The sequence below is a fragment of the Xiphophorus maculatus genome, chromosome 23 (assembly GCF_002775205.1).
Source record: "Xiphophorus maculatus strain JP 163 A chromosome 23, X_maculatus-5.0-male, whole genome shotgun sequence".
NCBI classification, from domain to species: domain Eukaryota; kingdom Metazoa; phylum Chordata; class Actinopteri; order Cyprinodontiformes; family Poeciliidae; genus Xiphophorus; species Xiphophorus maculatus.
Window position 1 is genome coordinate 8210489 of NC_036465.1, and position 24541 is coordinate 8235029.

The 24541-nt window shown below is 37.1% G+C and overlaps 1 protein-coding gene across 4 annotated transcripts in view; it reads right to left on the reverse strand.

Annotated features, from left to right (window-relative positions):
- The window catches only part of drp2 (dystrophin related protein 2), a 258718-nt gene that overhangs the window by 63337 nt on the left and 170840 nt on the right, over nucleotides 1–24541 (reverse strand). For 3 of the 4 annotated variants that reach the window (XM_023328539.1, XM_023328537.1, XM_023328538.1), the window contains 4 exons: nucleotides 20498–20654; nucleotides 6082–6202; nucleotides 5522–5633; nucleotides 3837–3993 (listed from right to left, as the gene is read on the reverse strand). In XM_023328539.1, coding sequence (XP_023184307.1) covers nucleotides 3837–3993; nucleotides 5522–5633; nucleotides 6082–6202; nucleotides 20498–20654 — 547 coding nt within the window. The remainder of the gene's footprint in view (nucleotides 1–3836; nucleotides 3994–5521; nucleotides 5634–6081; nucleotides 6203–20497; nucleotides 20655–24541) is intronic. The other variant, XM_005799512.2, reaches the window with a different exon arrangement.

Below are 24541 nucleotides of genomic sequence, written 5' to 3' on the forward strand. Positions count from 1 at the left end.
TTGGGAGTTTATAGCTGATCTTTCTCAAAAATTGTGAAAAACTTTCTTACTTGTACTAACCAGCTGCCTCAGCTTTAACTGATGTCAGATTATAGTCCATGATCTATATAGCAAGTCATAAAAAGTCACATTTACCATCATAAATGGTAAATGTAAAAGACTCAAGAAAATCAAAAAGAATAAAGAAATCCTGGAGGGACTGAAGAGACGTTCAATAATATTATTTATTTTAAGAATTTATTGATATTTTAACAGTTTGTGAACAGGTTTTATCAGTACATTCTGGCACAACTGGCCCTTTAAGAGCCTTCATGATATTGATTTGGCCCAAAACGAAAATGAGTTTGACTCCGCTGATCTAAATTATTAATTTTCTTCTAACGAAAGATGAGGTATCTGTGACTCATTAAATTACACGTATCTACTTAATATTGTCATTATTTCAACAACTATTTGGTATCTTGAGATCAGATTAAGCTAAACATTTGACAAAATGTGATTTTTGCCGGGTCAAAGTTGAATCTCTGGACTAAACAGTTTAGCCCTTTTTAAGTCCGTTTCATTCAAACTCTAGTCCATTTCTTTATTAAGCTCGGTTTGTTTGGGGAGATGTGAATGCTCAATCGAATTCTGATGCAGACTGAAAATAGCAAACTCTGCGCTGCCTAAAACCTTCAGTCTCAGGCCTGTTGAAGTGAACTCTGGTGCAGTTCAAATGCATATGTGAATGCCAAGCAAGGGGGTTCTGGGTAAATTGAACAAAAACAAACACGAGAGTCTGGTACTAGTGGATGAAATGACTCTTGGTCTTTCACCAAAGACGGAAGTGAAATCCTACAACCACAAAAATCTGATGCTACTCCATTTTTGTTTACATTATTAAGACTCACACTAACACACTGTTGAAGAAGGAAGTTGCATTCATGTCTTCTTCTGAGGTTTATGTGTTGTTTCCTTCTGTCATTCTCAGTGCGGCGCCACCACAGGTGAGGAGGAGAACAGGTTTTTCAACTGGTTTGGTTTGTTTGACACAGTGTAGAGTGAAAGTGGTCCCCAATTTTGGTCCCCAATCAAACCCAATCTACGGGACGATCGGAGGTGAAAACACCATAAGTGTCTCAGTCTGAGTCTTAAAAAATTTTGTTTCTTTTGCTCTGTATTCATTTGCATATGGCTAATATTCTTTGTTTTTATGTGAACTAAAAGCCCAACCAGGGACAAGAACTTCAAATTATCTCAAGCTATAAATCTTAAACACTTGTTCCAATGCACAGATAAACTAACAAACTACATATTTTTATTTTTGGCTTTTATGTGATTGATAAACTAAGTAGCACACATTTGTGAAACAGAACAAGAATGAATAAAACTTTTTTTATGATTTTAGAAATGGACATTTCTGCAGAGTGAAAGCAAACCAGTTGAATAGCAACCAAAAATATGAATAATCTAGTATTAGGTTTTATATAAATGACTCTATGATATATAATTATATTGCAATATAAGCCATGATCATGTTGCTAAACATTCGATTTATGACTTATTCTGACCTCTATCTCCAAATATTACTTGCAACTTGGCATCCTATAGACCCGTTTCTCAGCCCACATTCAATGAAAGAGCTTCATTGTGAAACAGACATTGAGTGTCTTACTGGAGCACTTTCTAAATAACATCTAAGTGCCTTTATTCTACAATGATAGCAAATATTGAGAAATAAAATGAGGTTGGAGGCATCATCTGGATTGAAAGAAATTGATGAAAAGCCACAGAGTGCAACACTTCATTCCTTTATTCATTTACAAATTTATCTCCACTTGCTGCTGTGTCATCAATTTGCGGCATTACTTCTGTGATCAATGGAACATTTTAGAGTAGTGCTATTATTACATCTATGCTAACCCAATAACGGCTGACAAAAGAGTATACACGGTTTTAAAAATTGTTTTCATGACTGTCTGACTGTAAGTCCAAAGTACAATTTAATATTCAACATGATTGCATGGCTTGAGCCTAAAAGATGTCAGCCAAGAAAACTAAGCAAAAGTGAAAAGAGGAAAACTTTAACTTCACATAATTTATATTTTAGAAGACGATTCACAGGCTGGAAAAGGTTGCTGGGGCTGAAACGGCTCCAAATAAGTGATAGAGCTTTGCAAAAATAGTTTTACTATTTGAATCAAATTTACTACATCTCAAACACAAACTTCAGTATCTTTTATTGGTAATTTGAACCAACACACAGCAGTGCATAATTGTGTTGGATTGTATAGCGATGAGCAGCGTAAAGATGAAGAAACAAAGCAGGAATGAAGCTGTGGAGATGATAAAAGAAGAGTTAGATCATCAAACAATATCTCAAGCTTTGATTATCTCACGGATCACCGCTTGGTCGATTATCTGAAATTAAGAGAACAGTACCAATTCAAATGGTTGTTTAAAGTGACAAACCAGGTAAGGAGAGCATTAATCACAAATACAGACAAAAGGCCACTATTGGACATTTATTGGTCAAATCTGGCTTTTATAACAGAGTGAAAAGAATTTTAAAAATTCTAGATTATAGTTTGTTTAAACTTAAAGCTACAGCAAATGTAGGAAAAGGTGTTCCAGTCAAAGGAGACAAATCTTTTTCATGGAAAACTTAGAGTGGACATGAAATAAAAAATTAATTATAGGGATGATTTGATGTAAATTTTATTGAGAATATGTGGCAAGGCTTGAATAAGGATATTTAGAGATGCTAAGTGTCCAGTCTGACTGTGTTTCTGTGTTTAACAGAGGAATATGCAAAAATGTCTCCAGATATAAATAACTGGCAGGAATCTACACAGAAAATGCATCCAAAAGTTTTACAAAGTGCTGATTCAAGAGAAGCATTGAATGCAACCCAGTTTTCAGATTTTTAATTGTAAAATATTTTAATAACCTTGTAGATTTTTTTTTCTTTCACGTCACAACTATGCACTACTTTGTATTGTCACCAATATGATCTCAATGAAACACATTAAAATGTATTTTTGTTAAGTTGGGGCAAAATGTGATTAGTTTACATCTTACAGAGATAAGATGTAAATTTCAACGCCCTATGTAGATATTATCAGACAAACAGGCAAAAACTGAAGGAAATAATGTAAGAAAAGTCTCAGTTTTGTCGTTTTCATCATAAGAAAAGACGCAACAACAAACCTACAGCTATTTCTGTATCGGTCATAAAGCAGCGTTTAAAGAGTCAAAACAAGTCCTGTAAAGACGCCACAGGTTTATTTTAGCATCTTTCGGTAGGTGAATGTATATGTGCATATGTCACTGTGAGCATGAGATGAGGAAACCTGACAAGCCTTCCCTGAAGACTGGGCCCAAACATGTGCTGGTTGTGACAAGAGTCCAAACAGTGACATGATTTTTGTGAAGGGTCCTCAGTTATAATGAACAGTGCCACACAATTACAGGCGGCAGCGGCACTCGGCACTCAATAATGACTAAACCAACGACCTGTCATTTGTTTAACAACCTCTCCTCGGAGAAGGATCGTAACCCGCGCCGCCTCGCAGCGTCAATTTGAAGCGGCACGTCCTTGTCATCGTCTCTCACATCGTAGCTGCTCTGACAGGCATATTTATGCAGGCAAACAAACATTTTGATGCAGAACTGCATGATACAGATCTGAAATATTCATGCAGGAAACATAGTTTCAGTGCTCTTGGTGAAAAAAACTTGCCGTCTTTAAAATTTGCCATGTATAAAAGCTTATTTGTCATTATTTGGAGGCACTAGTCTACAGGTAAAACAGATTTGTAACAGTTTAAGTGTGAGCGTTGTGTGTTTAGCACAACCTTGGTGGCGTCAATGTGGTCCTGCAGTGAGTCGATGAAGAGGTCGCCAACAGGCTCCCAGGCGTCCCTTACGCCCTCTGCCTGCTCCAGGGCCCCTGCCAGCTCCTCCATGGCTGCCTGGATCTGCAAAAGGCGCTCCAGTGTCCTCTCCATGTGCCTGCAGGATTTGTTGAAATTACAGTTAAAATCTGAGCTAAGAAAAGTTTTGGGCTAATGCAAACATGCAGTAAATCACAGAGATTTGTCTCAGTTTTTGTTTTTGTATTTTTTGGGGGTCAGGGTAGGATGTGTTGCTTTTTACAGAATTTATTAGAATCAGTTTTACTGGGTAAATCTGAGCAAAAATTAAGGAGCTTGTCGTTCATATGCTCACAACGTACAGTCACCAGTAATAATTGTTACCAACATAATTTTCTTACAAAAGCACAAAGTATCTGTGTTTTACAACCAAGTTTTAACAAAAGGTAAAACCAAGTGTATCCAGAGACTTCTACTGAAAAGCAAACTTTGCTGAACCTCAGTGAGCTTTTATACTTTCTTAAACTTGGCAAAATATAGTGAGCGTTTTGAAACAAAGTGACCCAAAGCCTGTTCTTATTACTGAAAATAAATTTATTCAATCGAGTCCAAAAGAAACTGAAAACTAGATTTCTTCTTTTAATACAGCATATGTGCAAAATTAAGTAACAAGTTTATGCCATAAAAATCTTTAAAAAATTTAATTTTGAGAATAATCTCAGAAATTTTGTAGAAAAAAAATCAAATGTTTAGATTAATATCAGAAATTTCTACAGCAAAACCTTGTAAATATCTGAATTTCCAACGCTGAAAATTTCTTTTGAAATTTTTTCTAGAAAGGTGGAAATTTACTCCTTTTTTCTACCTACAACGGCCAAATCGCTTTCACGTTTTGGAGCTACAATAGATACCGAACTACATTATTTGCCTGATTTCAGGTAGGGTTTTTTTTTTTTTGCCCCACAACTATTTTTGAGTCAACAATTTTGGCCCAGCTGGCAAAACGTTTGGACATTCCTGCTCTAATGTAGGGAACAAACAGTTTTAAACACTCTGTAAATCAGTTCTTATAACAGCAGAAGATAGTTGAATCTGCAATGAAGAAGTTGAACATGTAGGATCTTTATAGACTGTAAAAATGTACATATCAGGAGTATTTACAGATATAAAGTGGATGACGATCGGCTTTTAGAGCAGTTGTATAGGAAGACAGAAAACAGGAATAATAAAATGACAGGCTGGTTCTATTTAAATTATTTCTTAATTCTGCAGTAATTGGGTCAAGATATGGTAAGTGAAATAAAACTCAGCTTTGAAAAATGATAATTAACATAGAAGCAGTTACTCTTTTACATAGAGCCAGGTTGGTTTGGAAAGTTTTTTCCAATTTTTTATTCTGACAGTAAAATTAGTTTAATGATCTGAAACATTGGGAGATTTTTATTCCTTTAACTGAGATGCTGAGAGATGGTGGAGGTAAAAACGCGATGAGTTGGAGAAATGATTAACGAGTAAGAGGAAAATTATGCTCTTCTGAACATTCTTTTAATTTCTTGGGGATTTAATAGTTCATAATTTTGAGTGCAATATAGCAGAAAGGCAGAATAAAGTTTAATTACTTTAATCTCAGAAGGATCTATTTGTAGAGAGAGAGTGAAGCGTCTGACCTGTGGCGGTCCACGCAGCGAGCGGTCAGTTTTTCCCACAGGTCACTCGCCACGTTCGCCTGCTTCCACACAGATCGGCTCACGTTCAAAATTCGTCGCCGTGGAGACACCTCTGCAGAAGACAGAGAAAGGTAAATAAAGCAATAAAAGCATCAACATATGAAAGCAATAAGAGTGTGGAGGACATAGCTTTACAATGATTGGTAAGAAAAGTGTGATAGCAAAGAAAAGAGTTGGAAAAGTTTAATGAAAACAGGGCAGATGGGTAACGAGGCAAAAAAAAAAAAAAAAGAAATAGACGTGGGAGTGGAGAAATAGTGAAACACACTGCATTATTGATCTGAGCAGATGGTGCTGTAGAGCTGGTAAACTGGAGGTAATTGGTCCCGACCCGGACCCTTTCCTAAACTTGGTATGACGCCAGAGGACAGATCACTGCTAATAACAATTAATGGAGGATTTCACCTGCGAGGGCCCTAATCAAACAAACTCTAAGGGGGAAAATGAGTGTGACATTTCGGCTGGCGCAGCAGTTGGCATATAGCATGAAGGGAGCAGACCTTTTCCATCGGTCAGGGTCTCCTCTGGCTCCTGGAAGGGGTGCTGAGCCAGAAAGGCCTGGGCTGACTCCAAAACCGAGTAGATGAAGGGCCCGCGAGACTTGACATCCTCCATAAACGCCTGCAGGGGGAAGGAAGAACAAAATATAAAAACAGTCTTTAAGCTGAAGGATAGAAGTGGAAAATGATGAGTCGTGAAGGCAGAGCGCAACTTTTATCTTTAAATAAAATAACCTCAACAAATAGAGACTAAAATGAGTTAAATTTTAAACTAACAACCGGGCGATGATGAAAAATTACCATGAAATATTTTGAGGATCAAATTATGTACTACCAATCACAAATGGAAATAATACAGCTTAAAAAATATATTAACAGAAATTAAATAAATGTGTATTTCCAAGTGTTTCTTGCTTAGAAGCAAAGAAATTACATTAATTGTTTTTCACCATTTCAAAATCTGGTCTAAATTTGGTGTTTCAGCTAAAATATTTTGAACAATACTTAAAATTTATTTATTATTATGACTACTAACTCTAGAAACCGAAAACTTCTCTGAAAGAATAATGTTTACTAAAATGTCTATTTTAGTAAAATAGACATGGTGTACAAATCAAGTGTATTTGTACACCATATTTAAGTAACAAGGCAGTTCAAAGTGCTTTACATCATAAAAACAAAAAATGCAAAATCAAAAAACACAGTCAACAAATGAAGCATTACATTTTGCTGTTGTTACACATCAAATATGTTAATTAATGTTTCATTTATTAGGTTTCAAAGCAACTCTAAACAGGTGGGTTTTAGTCTAGATTTAAAGGAACTCAGTGTTTTTGCAGTTTTCTGGAAGTTTGTTCCAGATTTGTGGTGCATAGAAACTGAATGCTGCTTCTCCATGTCTGGTTCTGGTTCTGGGGATGCAGAGCAGAACTAGAACCAGAATCAGAAGATATTTTGATATTTTAACAGTTTGTGAACAGATTTTACCACTACATTCTGGCAGAACAAGTCCTTTAAGAGTATCCATGATCTTGATGTGGCCCAAAACGAAAATGAGTTTGACACTTTATTACTGTAGAATCACTTAAAAGGTTTTGGCGTACAAAAAAACCTAGCAACCTATCATAGTTGAGTAGTCGTCAAGTGTTTCTCCCCAAACCCAGCTGCAGACGAACTCGGCACTAGAGGCAGGTTATAAAATGGATTTGGCACTTTAATCCTGTTGTATTTCGACCAGAGCATGTCACAGTCACAGTTTATAATAGCATCAAAAAATTGTGGTTCTTCTTCCTTACAGGAGAACCTACCTAACGCAGTAGCGCTGTCTGCTTGTGCAGAAAAGGAGAACAAATCCACAGAGTGCGGATCATTTAGCCTCTGTTTACAGAAGTACCAGGTCTTGTACGCTAACAGTACTTGCCATGCAAATTACAGACGAGCAACTCAATTTGTGAGAAAACACACTCATGCCTTAACTTTCTGCTTTTCTCTTAAACCCAGAGCATCCCCTTGAGCCTAGAAGAAAGCCATTGTGTCAACTTTCTCCTTTCTTATTCACTAATCTTTGTTCTGTATGAAACCCTCACTGCAGGTGCAAGACTTAGCACAGGGGATATTCCCCCTCTTCACAGTAATTTATTTAGGCGGAGCCAGCATGTTCAATCCTCTTACGGTATAAAGAGATTTACAATTTCAGCGAGGAAAAAAAGAAAAAATCTACATCAGTAGTTTGAATTGGAAACCCCAGCAGTGACACTGTTTCCAAGGCTTTTAACAAGAGCCCGACAGGCCCTGATAACGCGCGGAAAGTAGAGCTACACCGAAGCGCCGGCAAACACCAGCTGGCGCAGAGCAAACAAGCAAAAAGTGTGTGACGACGCAACGCTGGGGCGTGAGATAAAACTCCCAGTGCAACAGTCATGAGGTAAACCTGCCGTCTGTCTTTCTCCACTTCCTCCGCTGACATGTTTCGCTCTCTTCCCATTTCTGTGTCCTCTTTTCATCCTCTCCAGCTCTCCATTCTTCCCCTCGTCAATTTAGCTACTTTGCTTCCCAAAAGAGGAGCTGAGCCATGGATTCTCTGAGCCAGCTGTCATGTTAAAACTTTAATTCCAGCAAAATTTCACACTCACAGACTTCGTCTTTGGTTGGAGGAACATTAAGAGGGGAGCCTTCAGATCAGATTAAGATACATTATGCATGGAATGGAGAGAAGTCAGGGGGATGAAATGGCTTCATTGACTTGGCTTAAACATGTTGATGGCATTAATTTCACTCGCTCTTGATGTTTCCTCTCAATGTGTGATGAATTTTCATCTCATTTTCCTATTTGACACAAGGCAGAGAATGTTGTACAGCTGAAACCCCTCCACAGCAGGAACACTCTCTCATCCTAACACCCAGACACACACACACATCCATGCCACACTCGAAGACATTGCCCTCTTTCCAAACCCCCCAAAACACGCAGCTTAAACATCCCCACAAACTAATACTGATGCACATGTGCCGGCACAGAAACGAAGTGCAGCACAGCGCAGACTCACACAGTGACTGGAGAATAAATCCACTTACGATCAATAATTCACATTTCTTAAAAAGGTTTAATTCTCCGTAGAAAACTGGGAGGCAATTTCCCTCGTTGCTTTGTTGGAAAAGTTTTAGTGCGACCACACACTCTGGGAGCAGAGGCATCACAGATTATACACGAGAGCTGAACTGAAAATGGGACAGAGAAAAGAGAAAGAGAGGAAGATAGAGAGAGAGGAGGGGAAGGGAGGGGAAGAATGGTGGCGTTCAGCAGAACTCCATGTAGTGAACTTGTGGGTTTATTCACAAAATCTCACACTTTAGACTCAAATTTCTATATTTCTTCCTGCAATTCTTCAATAACAGTCTGCAGATTTGAATAAAACGTATTAACTTTGAACATAATCAGTTAGTAATCAATGCATATCACGTGTAGATCTCACAAATAATGTATGTTAAACATGTCTAATAGCACCACTGCTTTTGTTCAAAAATCTGCACATCTTGAACATATCAAATAAGAAATGGGGCAACCTAAAAAAAAGTTGCACTTCCATTACAAATATGAGCAAACGTTTGCAGATATTCTGCCAATGTGAAAAAAAAACAAAACAATTTCACAATTGTGGTGTTTCTACTGGCCCTTTCCTGCAAGACTTATGATCCTTTATGTCAGGATTTTTGCAGAATATCTGCAAACGTTTGCAGATATTCTAATGTGAAAAAAAAAAATAATTTCACAATTGTGGTGTTTCTACTGGCCCTTTCCTGCACGATTTATGATCCTTTATGTCAGGATTCTTTCTCCAAAGTGTTTTTGATTTTCTTGAGGCATAAAAAAAGTGATTGTTTCTAGGATTTTTTTCCTAGGTGATCAGTTGTAATTTTCTCCGAACACAAAGTTGTTATTTGGAAAATACATCCATAGTCTTCAGGGGTTACTTGATGTCACAATATTTTTTTTTACCAGCAAGAGTAGAAGGAGGGACTGGATATTCCTGAGTTGCTTTTTTGTCTGTCAGCCATTTTGGATTTAACAAAACTGTTCCTGCACTTGCAGTGGATGGCCAGTAGTTGGCAGTGTATTATACGATGCACTAGTGTCTACTTTAGTGGTCTCTGTGCATTTATAACATAGAAATCCACAAGAAACACAAAAAAGTGGCTTTTAGATAGCTGCCCACTGCAGTGACCACACTATGCATGAAAGGGTTAAATAAAAATTAAAATCACACATGAATAAGTTTGTTCACATAAGTCATTAAAAAACATGCGAAGCCGTCGTCCAATAACCACTTCCTGTTGTTTTCTTCTCTAATAAGATCCAATTGTTGATCACATGACTTGTGTGATGTGAAAAACATGTTTACATTGCAATTTTGTGAAATATACTAAAAAGTACCTCAGGCAAGTGCAAAACCTTTTATCGAAAGAACAATAAATTTTGGAGACCTGGCTTTAACCCAAACCAACTGGTTGTCCACTTCCTGTATTCTTATTTTTAAGAACACACAACATGCCATGTCTAGGTACAAGGACAGGACAGAAAGTGAGGGGGAAAGCTGCCAAAACAATCTTCTTCCCAACAACTCGTCTCAGAAAATGCAGGACACGGCAACCATAAGATGAATAACACAAAGGAAAACACAAAGTGACAGAACATAAAGGCGGTGCCAACAAGCGGAGGACAAAAAAATTAAAACACACTCAAGGCAAGTGCATCAAAGGTTTGAAAAACTACTAAATTTTTGACACTGCTGCCTTTGCAGCCAAGCTGGCAGTGAAGATGTCTGTGACAGTCGTCACAGTGACATGATGAGGCTGACACTCAGCAGAGATGAGGCCAAGAGGCATCAAACACCAAACAGGACAGCAACGTTCCCCAGAGCGAGAAGCAGCTCAAACCAAACGAACCACAGGAGATACGCCGACTTGTTTGGATGACAGAGTTCTTGGGTTAATTAGTTTTTTGGAGAGGTAACAAACATCCGCCATATTAATTCTGGAACAGGAAAAGGGTGACTGATTTTGTTTTTACATGCTGCAATCAAAATAAAGGTCATAATTCTCTACTTTGGCTTTACCTAATAGAGAAATCTCTGGCTGGTTTACTACAGCTTATCTAAATGATCAGTCCAACAATACAGGGAGAGGATATGTTTACCATCATGCTAATATTGTTATTTTTTACTCTTTCTGTAGGAATCAGCAGTCATTCAATCTAATTTTTGCTTATTTTTTAATGCAGCATCTTATAAACCCATTAAAAACCCTTCAATTCTTCACATTTATTTATGCTACAACCTCAAACTTTAATATATTTTATTGGGACTGATTGGAAATACTGCAAAATTATGAAGTGGAACTAAAATATTACATCATTTAATTTTTTTTTACACTTTTCAGTGTGGTGTGAAAGTCCAACAAAATAGGCAATGTTAAAAAAATACTAAGAGTGTTTATTTAAAGTCTATCACCATGAAGAGGACACAAACATGAGAAAGCATATGTTCCTGATGACAACAAAGCCCCATGCTTAGCAGAAAACTAAAATTTGTATTCACCCTCAAAACAATACCTACAGTAAAACACGGTAGTGGCAGCATACTGCTGTGGGGATGCTTTTTATAGGAAGATGCACAGAGCAAAATACAAGTTAGAGGTTCAACTTCCAGCAGGAAAACAACTCTAGATATACAACCAACACTATAATGAAACAGTTTAGCTCAGAGCACATTAATGTGTTAGAGTGGTCCAGTCAAAGTCCAAACCTAAATCAAACTGGAAATCTGTTGCACAGACACTCTCCATTAAGTCTGACTAAGATATTTTTATGAAAGAAAAAGGCATATGGTCCAGTCTCTACATGTGAAGAGCTGATAGAGATGAAAACAAAAATATTTATGATTGTAGATTAGATAAAGGTTCATGCCACACTTTCAAGATTTTTAGGGGTAAAAAAATAAAGAAAAATGACATATTCTTCTTATTTCACTTTTATTAATCTCTCACATAAACTCCGATTTTAATTTTTTACCCCTCCAGGGGTCTTTTTGTGGGCTCTAGAGTCCCTTTTCATGAAGTAGGCTGACAGGAAAGGGGGAAGCAGAGGGGGGAAGACATGCGGTAAACGTCGCCGGGTCCGGGAGTCGAACCCGCAACAGCCGCTTCCAGGACTTGAGACCTCCAAATGTGGGTCGCGCTAACCCCTACGCCACCACGGCACGCCCCAATTTTAATATTTTGAAGCTAGTGGCTGTGACTTTGGTATTTTTTTAGATCGTACCAAAATGTTTGTCTGCATCTCCTTTCAGATTTAAATTTTAATTTATTTTTTTAATCCATAAGTATAACAGAATCCAGACAATTTAAATTCCACCTGGTTGTATAATATTTTATGGAATCTATTAAATTTTAGATCACAGATGCATGGTATGCAAAGCTGCTGGGATTTGGCTTGTATTTGCTTTGTTATTTATTTATGCAGCTGAAGGGTCACAGTGAGGTATGTAATATGTTAGTGAAGAACAAGTTGTGCTTCTTATTTAAAAATTACATTTTAATTTTGTCTCAGTGTTGAATAGATCATAGTGAGTGTCAACCTGCTCACACTGCTGCCATGTCATGACATTTTTTGGATTAGAAACCAAATATTCTGAATATAATGAACTCAATGTTCACAAGATCTCAATACTAATTAATTTCCCCTTTTATTTTGCTTTAATATTGCATGTCTGCTTTGAACACATGAACTGGATTGTATGGTGTTGCAGCATAAATGTGGAGTGTAGATTCCTGTGGTTAGCTGCTCCTGCGGTCCTTCTAATTGAAATGCTGATTCAACAACAGAGCAGCTCTGGCTGAAGTTTAAAGGAGGTGAAACAGGAGCTACACGTCTTTTCTTGTCAGTACGGATTAACTTCAGACATGACGGCGCAGAAATCTACAGAAATGGCGGAGGTGCTCAGAGAAGAGAAGAATTTGTTTTAACCTGAATGGAGCTGCATTCCCATTACAAATGTGCACAAACTTTTGTCAACATTCTGCTAAAGTAAAAAAAACAAACACACAATTTCAAAATTGCAGTGTTTCCATTACATAAGAAATAGAATCAAAATCACATATGAATAAGCTTGCTCATGAGATAAGTCATTAAAGATCGTATGTGGTGTTTTGGGGAAATTTTGCAGAAGAGCTGTGAATTCAACATGTTGGAATGACACAACTTTTTATGAACTGTGTGATGCTGAAAGCTCCAGTGGAGCTAGATTGCAAATTTTCCAATAAAAACAAAAACAAACCATTATCCTACTGCCACTTCCTGGCGTCTTCTTTGTTGTTTTTGCGAGTAGTAACATCCGGATGTTGATCACTTGACTCTTGTGATGTGAAAAGTCTTTAGATGTGGTTGAAAAATTACCTAATCCTAGTGCAAAAATGTTTTGTTTTTTTTTTTCAAAAACTGCCGTATGTCCCTTGCGCGAATTTATTACAATTTCAGTTTGCTTAATTTTATTGTTAATGGAAATGCAACTTCTGTGTATTCATGCTTTAAGATGCATTGTTTGTTACTGAAGTAGTTGAAGTGAAAGAACAACTTAAGTAAATCAGGTGAGACTTTTAGTTTAAACAAAATGATTAGCATAGTTTCTGCTCATTTATTTTCTGATCCATGTGTCAGAGTTTCTGCTTGCTGTGTGCAGACGCACTCAGTCATCTGGAGGCTCCATGTTTCTGTAACAGGTTTATTACCCTCCCTGTCCACAGAGCACACAGCTCTATACAACCTGTCAATTAAAATTATTTCCAAGGAGAGATTTTAATCCCTGGAAGACATCTTGGGACTCCTGCAGCTGTCCCACCAGTGGGCCTCATCACCATATGTGAAAACTTTTTGTTTGAAAGAATAACTGACATTTTGCAGAAGTTTTCCATCATCATGATGGATTGCTTTGTGAAAGAGCCCAGCATCCGAATGCACATATGGTCAGCATGAATACCATTCCATGAGAATAACCAGCGTACTTCCTACAGGTGTTTTGATGAATCTGGAGTACCAGATGGTTTCTTACAACGATTCTCCTGAGAAGACATGGTTGGCCTTTCATCCAACAAACCATCTGTAGATTGTTATTTAAACAGATTTCCACCAACAAAAGCAGCAAAACGCAATAAAGAAGGTAGTCAAAATGTAAACAAAAAGTTCAATATAGAAATAAATGTGGGAACGTTTCTACAGACAAGCCTCAGATGGACCAAGAGGAGAAAACTACAACTACTGCCGTAGAAAAAGATTCTCAATAATGGTAATTTGTTGTTACCATTCATGTTGTTACCATTCATGTCATGTTGTCCAGTTTAGTTGGACAACATGACAACAGTTAAAAAAACATGCACAAAAAAATGGCAAAATTACAAATGAAACCATTATATAATAAAATTTGCCTAAAGTATGTGTTGAAATATAATACTAGTAGAGACAACACAAGTCTGATCCTAATGTTACAGGCAGCCACAAAAAAGGGGGAGAAACTAACTGTCATTGGTTGCTATGGTAACCACCAACTGTTAGCATAACATAACTTATGTTGATGCTTGGCAGCAGCTATATCACTTATCATTCCAGGCACCAGTATGGACCCTGGAAGACTGAAATTGTTCTCCTATGTTGTTTTTGCCTGTTAGTCAAGCTAATTCATCCGTGAACGTTACACACCTGGTTTGGGGCTCATAGACGGTGTTATAGATTAACTGGTGGCTAAATTAATTGGTTGAAACTGGTTGAAACCTATGCGCATATTTAATAAAATTTAAATCACATACCCGATGGTGTTGCTTGTGGTGTTTATGTGTCCAAATAGAGAGGAATACAAAGTAATGTCGATAAGTTATACTGCAATAAAATTTCATCTAAATGATATAAAGTTAACAGCCAATGTTGTAGTTGGTGGTGATATCCAAATTGACAAGCCAAAATGATAATAATAAATGTTCCTACATTACTGTCAGATACCACCAACCGATTATGAGCCATATCTACAGTGTTAGTCTGTGTTCTCTACTGGGAAACAGTTTGCAGGCTGGTGACGAGGGGAAATAAACTTAAAAACAAAACAAGCCGGGCGTGCCGTGGTGGCGGAGGGGTCAGCGTGACCCACATTCAGGCAAACGTAGCCTCGACGCGGCTGTCGCGGGTTTGACTCCCGGACCCGACGACGTTTACCATCTCCTTCCCCCTTTCCTGTCAGCCTACTTTGAAAAAAGGGGACACTAGAGCCCACAAAAAGAGACCCCGCGATAAAAAAAACAAGCCGCATTATGAGCTGGATTAACTAGTGACAACCAAACAGGGTCCTCAATGCAGATGTTCGTAAAAAATTAGGTGGCTGTGTCGTTTCCTGATCAAAACGCGACAAACATAAATAAACGGATATGAAAATGTCTCTTTCTCTGTGATCTCTTCAAAACAATAATAATTCTTTGTATGTGAAGGGATATTCAAGAATATATTGAATATCACCAAAATATACTACACTTCAAGAGGAGACTGTGCTAAACTGTTAGAATTTGTACCATCACCCAGCATTGTTAGAGTACTGACGATTATTTTACATCTTGTCGGTCTTATATTGACTGACATGTTCTGCAAACATGTCTATAAATGTAAACAGTTCTGATATCATGCAAACAAATTCCTTGCTCACTTAATGAAAGCCATATTATTTCGTTTGCATCTTTAACTGGGCTGCAGATGCAAAGCTGTGCAATTTAGTAATTTCACAATATCCTTACAGTTAAAAGTTTGCCTGGCAAGCTCCACTAAGCTATATCGACTGACAGAAGTCTAATGATCCTACCTGTCATCGATTCTGATCTAACGGACACCTCGCGCTTTAAGAAGCAAACCTGGATTAACTGGTGACACTTTCAGAATCTCAGTTTGAGTAAAGATTTTAACCCGTTGCTGATGTAAAAGTATATAAGACAATTGTTTTTTTCAGAATTCTCTCTTATGGTTGAGTATTAGGGTCACTTGATGAAAAAGAATAAAGATGTTTAGTTAAAATACGAGAAAAATATCAACAATAAAGAAGAAATGATACTGCCACATAGATCTGCGGTAGCCATGTCTTCTGTAAGTGAACTAGGAAATAAGCTATAGCATGTTACAAAAACAGTGTTTAAAAAAATTTCGCTATAGTTTCTGTGGATATCTATTTGAAATATCATACAATATGAGGGAGATGTGAAAAACAACATAGCCAGTCGATCTTTTTAAATATTTTATTTTTAATCCCATGGCTCTTCAACATTTATGTCGGCTTGCTGAGATCTGTTTATGGCATCTTGAGAGCTATTTCGATCTTCCTTTGACGAGTTTCAACCTCTGAAGCAACACATATATCAGGACAAGTTCTGCGTAATTTACATGTTTTGGTGATTTTACAGATTAATGTAAAAATAAAAGGCAACATACCATGTTAGACCAATAAAAGTCTTTCTAATTAGTTATTCCTGAGATCTTAATGGTTGTCTTACGGAATAGGATAGTATTTTTTGCAAAATTCTTTAGCTTTTTATGCTTATCGCATTGTTTACTTCCTGGTTCGGTAAAGGGGTCCTAAAAAGCCACGCCCACACAAACATCTGTCCTTCCCAGCTGCCGCCACCAGTTAATTTAGCCACCAGTTAATCTATAACAACAGCACAAAAGTTGGAAATAGCTAGCTTAGAAACCGACCCTAACCTACTCCCTCCTGAAGTGTTGATCAATTTAGTGACTTTGCCTGAATTCACACCACATGATTTATGTCACTATGTCATAAACAGCGTTTCCCTTAAACCGGAGCAACATTAAAGACGAGATGCTAACCAGTTTTTTCAATACATGCTAGGCTACATGACGGTGGGACAGTGTTTCCATGGTCGCTAATAGAGATACGTATCTTCTCCAAAGAGCAATATTTTATTTATATCTTTCTAATAATACTTATTTATAAAGTATATTGTTAAGAAGGAAAGTTATTAGGTTAGCTTAAATTTTTGGAAAAAGCATGGCTCTCCTTCCTCCTGTTATCCGGGTCGCAAGCGGATCTCGTCACAGCCGGCAAGGAAACGGCAAGGCACGATGACGTCACAAAAATACAGAGTTTAATTCAATATAAAACACCGTATGAATTTAACAAGAAACTTCAGAGTACACAGAAGTACATTCTTTACCTGAGACAAAAGAATTAAAAGAATAAGAACAAAGGCGCCTTTGGAGACAGCTGATGCTTAAAAGCAAAACAGGGCAGTTGTCTGAATTCTTATTACTGAGCATTCCCTTTTCTAGTGAAGGCGTTTCTCTTTGTTAATATATGCAAATAGGGCGTACCTCTGTTTTGACCAACCAAGAGCTACCTTGGCAAATACTTAGACCTTCCCCTGAGTTTTAATGACAAATATCAAGAGTCATTTTAGTTATTAAAATTATAAGTTATTTTCACAAAACCTATCTTGCTCCTCTGCAGTCAGCTTCTCCAAAGATTTGAATCTTTACCTTATCACAAACAATAATGAGATAGAAGTCTTTTTCATCCTGTAAAACATAACATTCAAACCATTCCCTTTTGGTTTCCGATATTGTCATAGTTAGTACATTTTCAAATACATTCCATTTAACTAGATTAGTACTTGTAACTTGGGTAATATATTTTAATCTAACACACTATTGCTATTAATATTAAGAGGTATATCAGAAATTAAACTAAGTGTTTTCCAAGATTCCTAAGTTGTGGTCAACTCCAGATGCAACTCTGAGCTCCTGAGAAACCCCCGACCTCTAACCTGCGAGCCGGGGAAGATATTCTTTATGGCCTCCTAATTTAAAACCTTTCAAGAGCTTTGTGTTTTATGGCTGGTCTAAATTACAGCCTTGCCAAAAGAATGTTTATCTGTGAACTCCTGCCTTGCATCTGCTTTTGTCCAAATGGAATGTTGGTCTACTTATACGCACATGGCATTAGCTTAACTATATTAAACCATCAAAAATAGCCATGATTCCTTAACAATATGAAGTAAATATTCTTACCCTGTAAAACGTGTTCGCTGCAAATCCGCGGTTACACCGTGGACTGCCAGTCATTATGATTGACGGCTGCTATCCATCGCCGCCGCCATCTTTCCTCATTAAAAGTTACAAATAAAAATGACAAGTTTGGTTTGCATCCTTGTCTGTTTGTGCAGCCGACAGTGCAGCACCCTATATCCATTTTTACTGCGAAATCCACTAAATAAAAGCGATATTAGACTACTGGTTGTTGACAGGCTTTAAAGGAGCGCATTGGTTGTTTTGTCGTCCATCATGGCGGCGTGGGCGGAGTTCTGGAGAGCGTGACGTCACAGACAATGGGTCAAGACCAATAAATGTCAGGAGAATTAACTTTTTGACTAAAACAGAAATGCATTTAAAGATTAAAAACACAGTTATTTACTAATGTATTTATTATTAATACATTTACATTAAAATTTATTTATTAATTAATTTCCCTTTGGGATTAATAAAGTATTTTTGAATTTGAATTTACAAACTTCACACCTATAATATTGCTAAAATAAAACCCTTACACATACAAAATGTTTGAAGCCACCCACAGCTTTTTATTGTGCTCCTAAGAAATCAAACTTTCTTGTCGTCATTTGACCTTTACAGGGGGCAGCATGTGGCTCCATGGCAGAGCACACACACCGCATATGGAGGTTGTTGTCCTTGACGCAGCTGTCCTGGATTCAGTTCTCGACCCTAGACTATTTACTGCATGTCTTTCCTCTTGTCTCTGCCCTTTTTCCTGTCATATTACAAATCAATACAGGCATCAAGCCCTTTAAAAGAAAAGAAAAACTCACCAACAGTGATTTTTCCTGTATATTTGGAAATTTATTTTAACTTCTCTAACAGCAGAAACAGTCAAGCTCTTTATTTTATGATGTTCTGGCTGGAAAGTAGAGTAAATGTTTATTTGAGAATTTAATCGGAGTTCCCACATGCAGCTGCTGCTCACAGCCAGGTGGTGTGAAATCTATTCTAAACAGCCTTTTAAATGTCTAAAGTATTCAGCTATAAAACATGCAGCTGAACAAAAACAATAAACCACAAAAGAGCGTACACGCAACTGAGCACAGAAAGAGGCAGAAACTCACACGGACCCATAACTGAAGCCTGAGATTCTGCAGAATATTCTAACAAGCAGTAATCCATCTCAAACTATGATCTTTGTATCTGTGGTGAATTTATCTATTGGCCAGACAAACAAACTGATCCATAAGGTGTTTGTCTTTGAGTTTGTCAGGCTCAAAGAGATTTAAAGACCAGCTCATTGAGCCACAGAGCAATTATCTGACAGACGGAGCTGTCATTTTTGTCAACAACACTTAAAGACTTTCCCTAAAGGCCGACAGACAATAATAAAACACTGAAACTGCTGCTGATCTCATCCATTCAACACCACTAAAGCTTAGCAAACACACTGCAGCCAAAGAAACAAGCACATAATCCTTGTTCTGTTTAGCGTTAATAAAAATCTTGTTTACCTTTGAATCAGTGGGATGCTTAACGAAAATATGACTGTGACTCAATTCCTCCAGGTCACAGTTTGGGATAAAAACAGAAATTTATCTGCATCCTTAGTAAAATTATGCAAAGAACATTAAGTAAATTCATGTTTTATTGCAGCAGCAAATAAAACTGCTTTTTCTTTTGATAGCATGTATTCAGTGTGGACAAATTAAATGTTGAGTAGTAATTGTTTTTAACAAAATCACTATAAGCATCTCTGCTGTTAATACTTTGTATAACTCATTTTTGAAAACCAAATAATTTATTTCCATTTGGTGCAGGATGCTTTCATATTGAACTTTTTTGCAAGTGAACTATTATTTGTGAACAAAGGCACGAGGATGACAATCGCTGCTCTTATTGGACAATTGAAAAACTTCATAGATACAAGTTCATGCTAAACCTTAAACACATAATCATTCATATATGTTAAAAGACAAATGAAAACAGTTCAACATTACATGATTTATCTGCTTTTTGACTCTTAATTTAAAAAGATTAAGAGTCTTTAGTAAATTTTTACAGGATTTGTGTTAAATCCTGTAAAAATTATGTATTTAATTCTCATTTGTCTTTCTCATAACAATGAAACAACACAGAGTGTCTAAATAACATTTAGTAAATAAAAAGTTTGTTTTCATGTGCTGTGTGTATGGGGGTTGTTGTGTATTAATAATGAAAAGCAATTAAGTATAGGTGATTTTATAATTAACAATCATTGAAAAATGCTAATTTCTAAAGAGATTTTTAGCTCTTCGGATCTTAACACAGTAACATTTACCTAATATCTCTCTAACAGAGCCAAGTTGATCATATCACTGTCAACTGAAAGCAGGAAAAACGTATCAGCCGTCTATCTAGTAGTGACTGAAACTGGACATTAAAGGAACTAATCGATATCTTTGATATCTGCACCATCTGCCAGAGACGTGTTTCTGTATCTCTAAACTCAAAGCACACTTTGTGGTTGTCGATAACAAACCTGCTAAAAAAACATGAAAGCCCAGATATTTTGTTGAATTTTGGAACAGACTGAGTTAACTGTCACATGAAAGGAAAGTTTACAGAAGTTAGCAAAAAGCAGTCTGACCTTTTTCTCAGACAGAAAATAGCACATAAATTTGTCATCAATCTTTTTCCATATTCCTCCTATATGCATCCAAATGCAAGAATCTAAAAAAGGTCACTTCTTGTCACCTCTGTCACACATTTTTCCCACTTTTAGCTTTGACAGAGTAACAAATACTCTACCCTGTGAATGAATTAAAAAGGTATTACTGTGCACTTTACCTGGTGGAACTCTCTCTGGTGCTGGACGGCCCCAACGTCGCCTCCTATGGGCAGCTGCTCCGATAGCTCCTCGTCCTTGGCTGTCAGCCATTCTATGATCTCCTGCAGAGAGAGCTGCAGCTTCCCGCTGTTGTCGGAGAAAGCTTCGAGCCGTGCCCTGCCAACACACGTACGCACAGGGAATGGATTTCGCAAACGTTTTCCAAAGCACCAGCCAGGAGATGACATGAAGCCATTTCCTCTCACCACCCAGAATGGCAGCATAGAGCGAACTTCACATATAGTAAAACTAGTTACCATCATTTGTTTCAAAATAAAGATTCATTATGAGTTTTAGACAGTGTCCCTCATCTTGTTGAAGAACTGTCCTGTTGAGATTTTAAAATTCAAATTCAAAAATACTCTATTGATCCCAAAGGGAAATTAAATGACATTGTAGATCATATTAATTCAGATTCTTCAAAGAGTTATTGTAGATGGTGGTGGCAGGAAAGATCCCCTGTAGCAGTCTGTGTTACAGTGAATCTGAAGAAGTCTCTGACTGAAGACATTGTTTTCAGTGAAAGAGTCTCATGAAAAGGATGGTCAGGGTTGTTTATAATTTATAAAATTTTACAAAGAATTATTCTTTGTATCATCATCTCCAGAGGCTCCACAGGCATCCCCAGAACAGAACCAGAACAGAACCAATCTTCTTAATCAGGCTGTTGGGCCTTTTTAGGTCCCTGGCTCTCATGCTGCTGCCCCAACAGATGACAGACGAAGAGACTAAACTCTCAACAACAGACTTATAGAAGATCTGCAGCATTTCGGTGCAAACCTTGAAGGATCTTAGCCTCTTCCAGTCTCCTCTGTCTCTTCTTATAGACGCTTCACTGTTGCATCTCCGGTCCAGTTTGTTGTCCAGATGAACACAGAGGTATTTATATTCCTGAACCACCTCCTCTTCTTCTCCCATGATGGAAATAGGGTTTGATCTTTCACCCTGTTCTTCCTGAAATCAACAATCATCTCCTTTGTGTCGTTTACTTTCAAGATGAGTTGATTGATTCCACACCATGACACAAAGCCGTCCACCAGATCTCTGTACTCAACCTCTTGTACATCTCTGATTATCTCTGATTCATTTTACAGCTCAGGTCATATGGGCATGATTCTCATTAATTTGTAAGTTTTTATTTTAATACTTCTTTATCATGTTACCAAAAAAATCAGTTTTTCTGAACTGAATGCCTGACTATCTTAATTATGTTATACAATATTATGCTAATACTGACACAAACTCAACTATGCAAATGTAATGCATTCACTTCAATCTTTTTTATTATTTAGTGTAGAAGGGCACTGACTGTCGCACAAAGACAAGGCTATTAGCTTGTCATTTGGGATTGAGTCCAGCTTCTTTGCCAGAAGAGAAACCATATTTCTGCTTTTGGTTAATCTCATTGTATAGACATTTTCTCAACAAATCAATAAATGGAAAAGTTCAACAAACGAGCAAAGCTCTAAGAAGGGGAAATGTAGATTTACATGATAGGGGAAAATCTCTTGGAGCCATTTCTGATTCAAATGCAAGATGGATGTTCAGACAAAAATTGTGCTTTTTAGGCGCATTGTCTGCTCCACTTTTCACTTGTCAACTGAGCAACTAACTCACTCACTCTTTGGTTGCTAGCAATCTTTTTTTTTGTCAAAGTCTTTCATCTGCCTACATTCCCCAGAATGCTGTGCAGTTAAAATCTGCCAGATTAAGGAGCTTTATTTCACTTCAGAGTAAAAGTCAAAGTCACATCATTTTGTATCCGTCTTTAAATGTTCCAGTACACTGCTGATTGCAGAATATTGATAAGAAATAATGATTTAGGTTCAATAAATTTACTGGATTTAACAGCTAAACCAAGTAGTGGGAGGTTTTTCAGAATAAAAACTGAGTTTCTCAGGGAACAAGGAATTCTCAAAGAAATGCCATATTTCTCCTGAAATGTTGAACATTTTGTGACATTTTTCAGGATTGTTATCAATATGAGCAGAGAAAGAAGCAGCACTGGAAATACTGGATGTAAGTACTGGATGTAAATACTGGATGTTTTGTTGTTTTTTACTTTTGTTTTCCAGCAAAAGTAAAAGTAAAAAATATACTGTGATTTCTGCATTTCCAAACTCTGACTTCATCAATCTTCAGCCACATTTCACTAAATGTGAGCAAGCAGGAACACTCTGCGACTGAAATAAAAACTGCCATCATGGTGCAAATGATGGCAGAAATGAACATTGTGACGAGGCCTCAAACAGCAATGAGGAAAGTTTATTTGCTGATTTTAATTCTAAGTTTGCTTCCTCTGCCTACCTGTCTGCAACCCAACTCATTTATGCAGCTAATTCTGAATCTAGGATTATTTAAATAAATGTAATTTAAAAAAAACAACTTTGAAAAGGATGCCAAAATAAAGTACTCTAAAGCTTCATCAGCAGGTGTTCAAGTCATGTTTTCAGAGTTTTTATTAACCTTCTTTCATGCTCTAAGAATTATTATTCATTTTTATATAATTGAGACGGTTACACAGTGTGACATTTTCTCTCTTTATTTGTCTCGTGTGCAGAAACCATAGCAGCAAAGAGCCAGTGATTTCAGCACTCCATATGCTGAGGCGAAGAGAATCGGTAAATATAGATGCAAACAGAACAAAGTTCAAAAACCTGTTAGTGAGAAAGAAAAATTACTCCTAACATATTTGTTAGACTTCAAGGAACACTGACAACAAACTGCTTCTTTCTTTCTCGTTTTACTCTAACTGTGCTGCTTGAAACCAACACAGAATATTTAAAAATAAAGCAATATCACTCTGGTTTAGCATGAAAAGTACAAGCTGAGTATTGTTGATGTGGTCTGAACCAGGAAATGACTTGAGGTACTGAGAGAAACTCACATAAAGCCTTGAGTTAAGTCTCAAAAGCTTAATAAGTAACTCAGAATCATCATAAGCATAACAAGTAGGAGGTTTGTACAATTTGGCAACACTGGAGCATCCCACTGGCCCTGTTGTGCTTTGGTTTATTGACAATGTCAACAACTGTCTGTATATGAGACAAAATGTAAAAATACAAATTTTAGCACTTTCTAAAACTCCAAGTAAAGCATTGAGTTGTTTTTATGGCAGACGTTTGTTCTTTCACAAGTTATAATTTGAGCATCTTGGACATTTCTCCAAATGTATTTTTGCTCTTAAGACTTTTTCTTATAAGTCTTCAAAATTGAAAAAAACAAGTTATTCTTTTCAAGAAGAGTTAAATTATTAGAGTCTGGACTCTCTTTCTGTCTGCTTGTAGTGGATCACAGAGTTGGAGTCAGGAAAGAGTCCCTGCAGGCATGTACAGTGTTTCCTATCATCATGAACTAGTCGGCATTTAATTTCACTCAACTTCTTTTTGTGTGGGATCTCACATCGCCTCCACATGGGGACAAGGTTTTATGTTTAATGCTTTGACCCCTGGTAGGATTTTCCACAGCAATCAACCTCAGTCTAAGAGTCAGAGTATAACTCATTCAATCAACAGAGCAGATAAATGTGATCTTTTATTCAAATGTAAATAAAAAAGTGGACACTCAATGAGATGTTAAAGCCAGTATTTTGACCCTGATGAGATGCACACAGAGATGAGACGCCGTATCATGTTCCAGAGTCCGAATGATCTGGGAAACTTCTTGATCTGCAGATCAAAAGTATGACATCTGCAGCCACCGCTGCTGCTGTCGAAGTGGTCCGAGTCGGGAACCAACCGCCCTGCAGCGGGGCGCCAGTGGAGACCGCTCCATGTCTCTTGGAGAAATCACTGCTAAAGCAGGACATCACAGTTGAAAAAAAATTCAAAACTAAAAATCTAAGAAGATAAAATACCATGATATACAGCTCTGGAAGAATTTAAAAGACTTTAATTTATCAGTTTCTCTGATTTGACTTTTTATAGGTAAATGTTTGAGTAAAATGAACATTGTTCTTTTATTGTATGAACTACAGACATGTCTCTGAAATTTCAAGTAAAAAT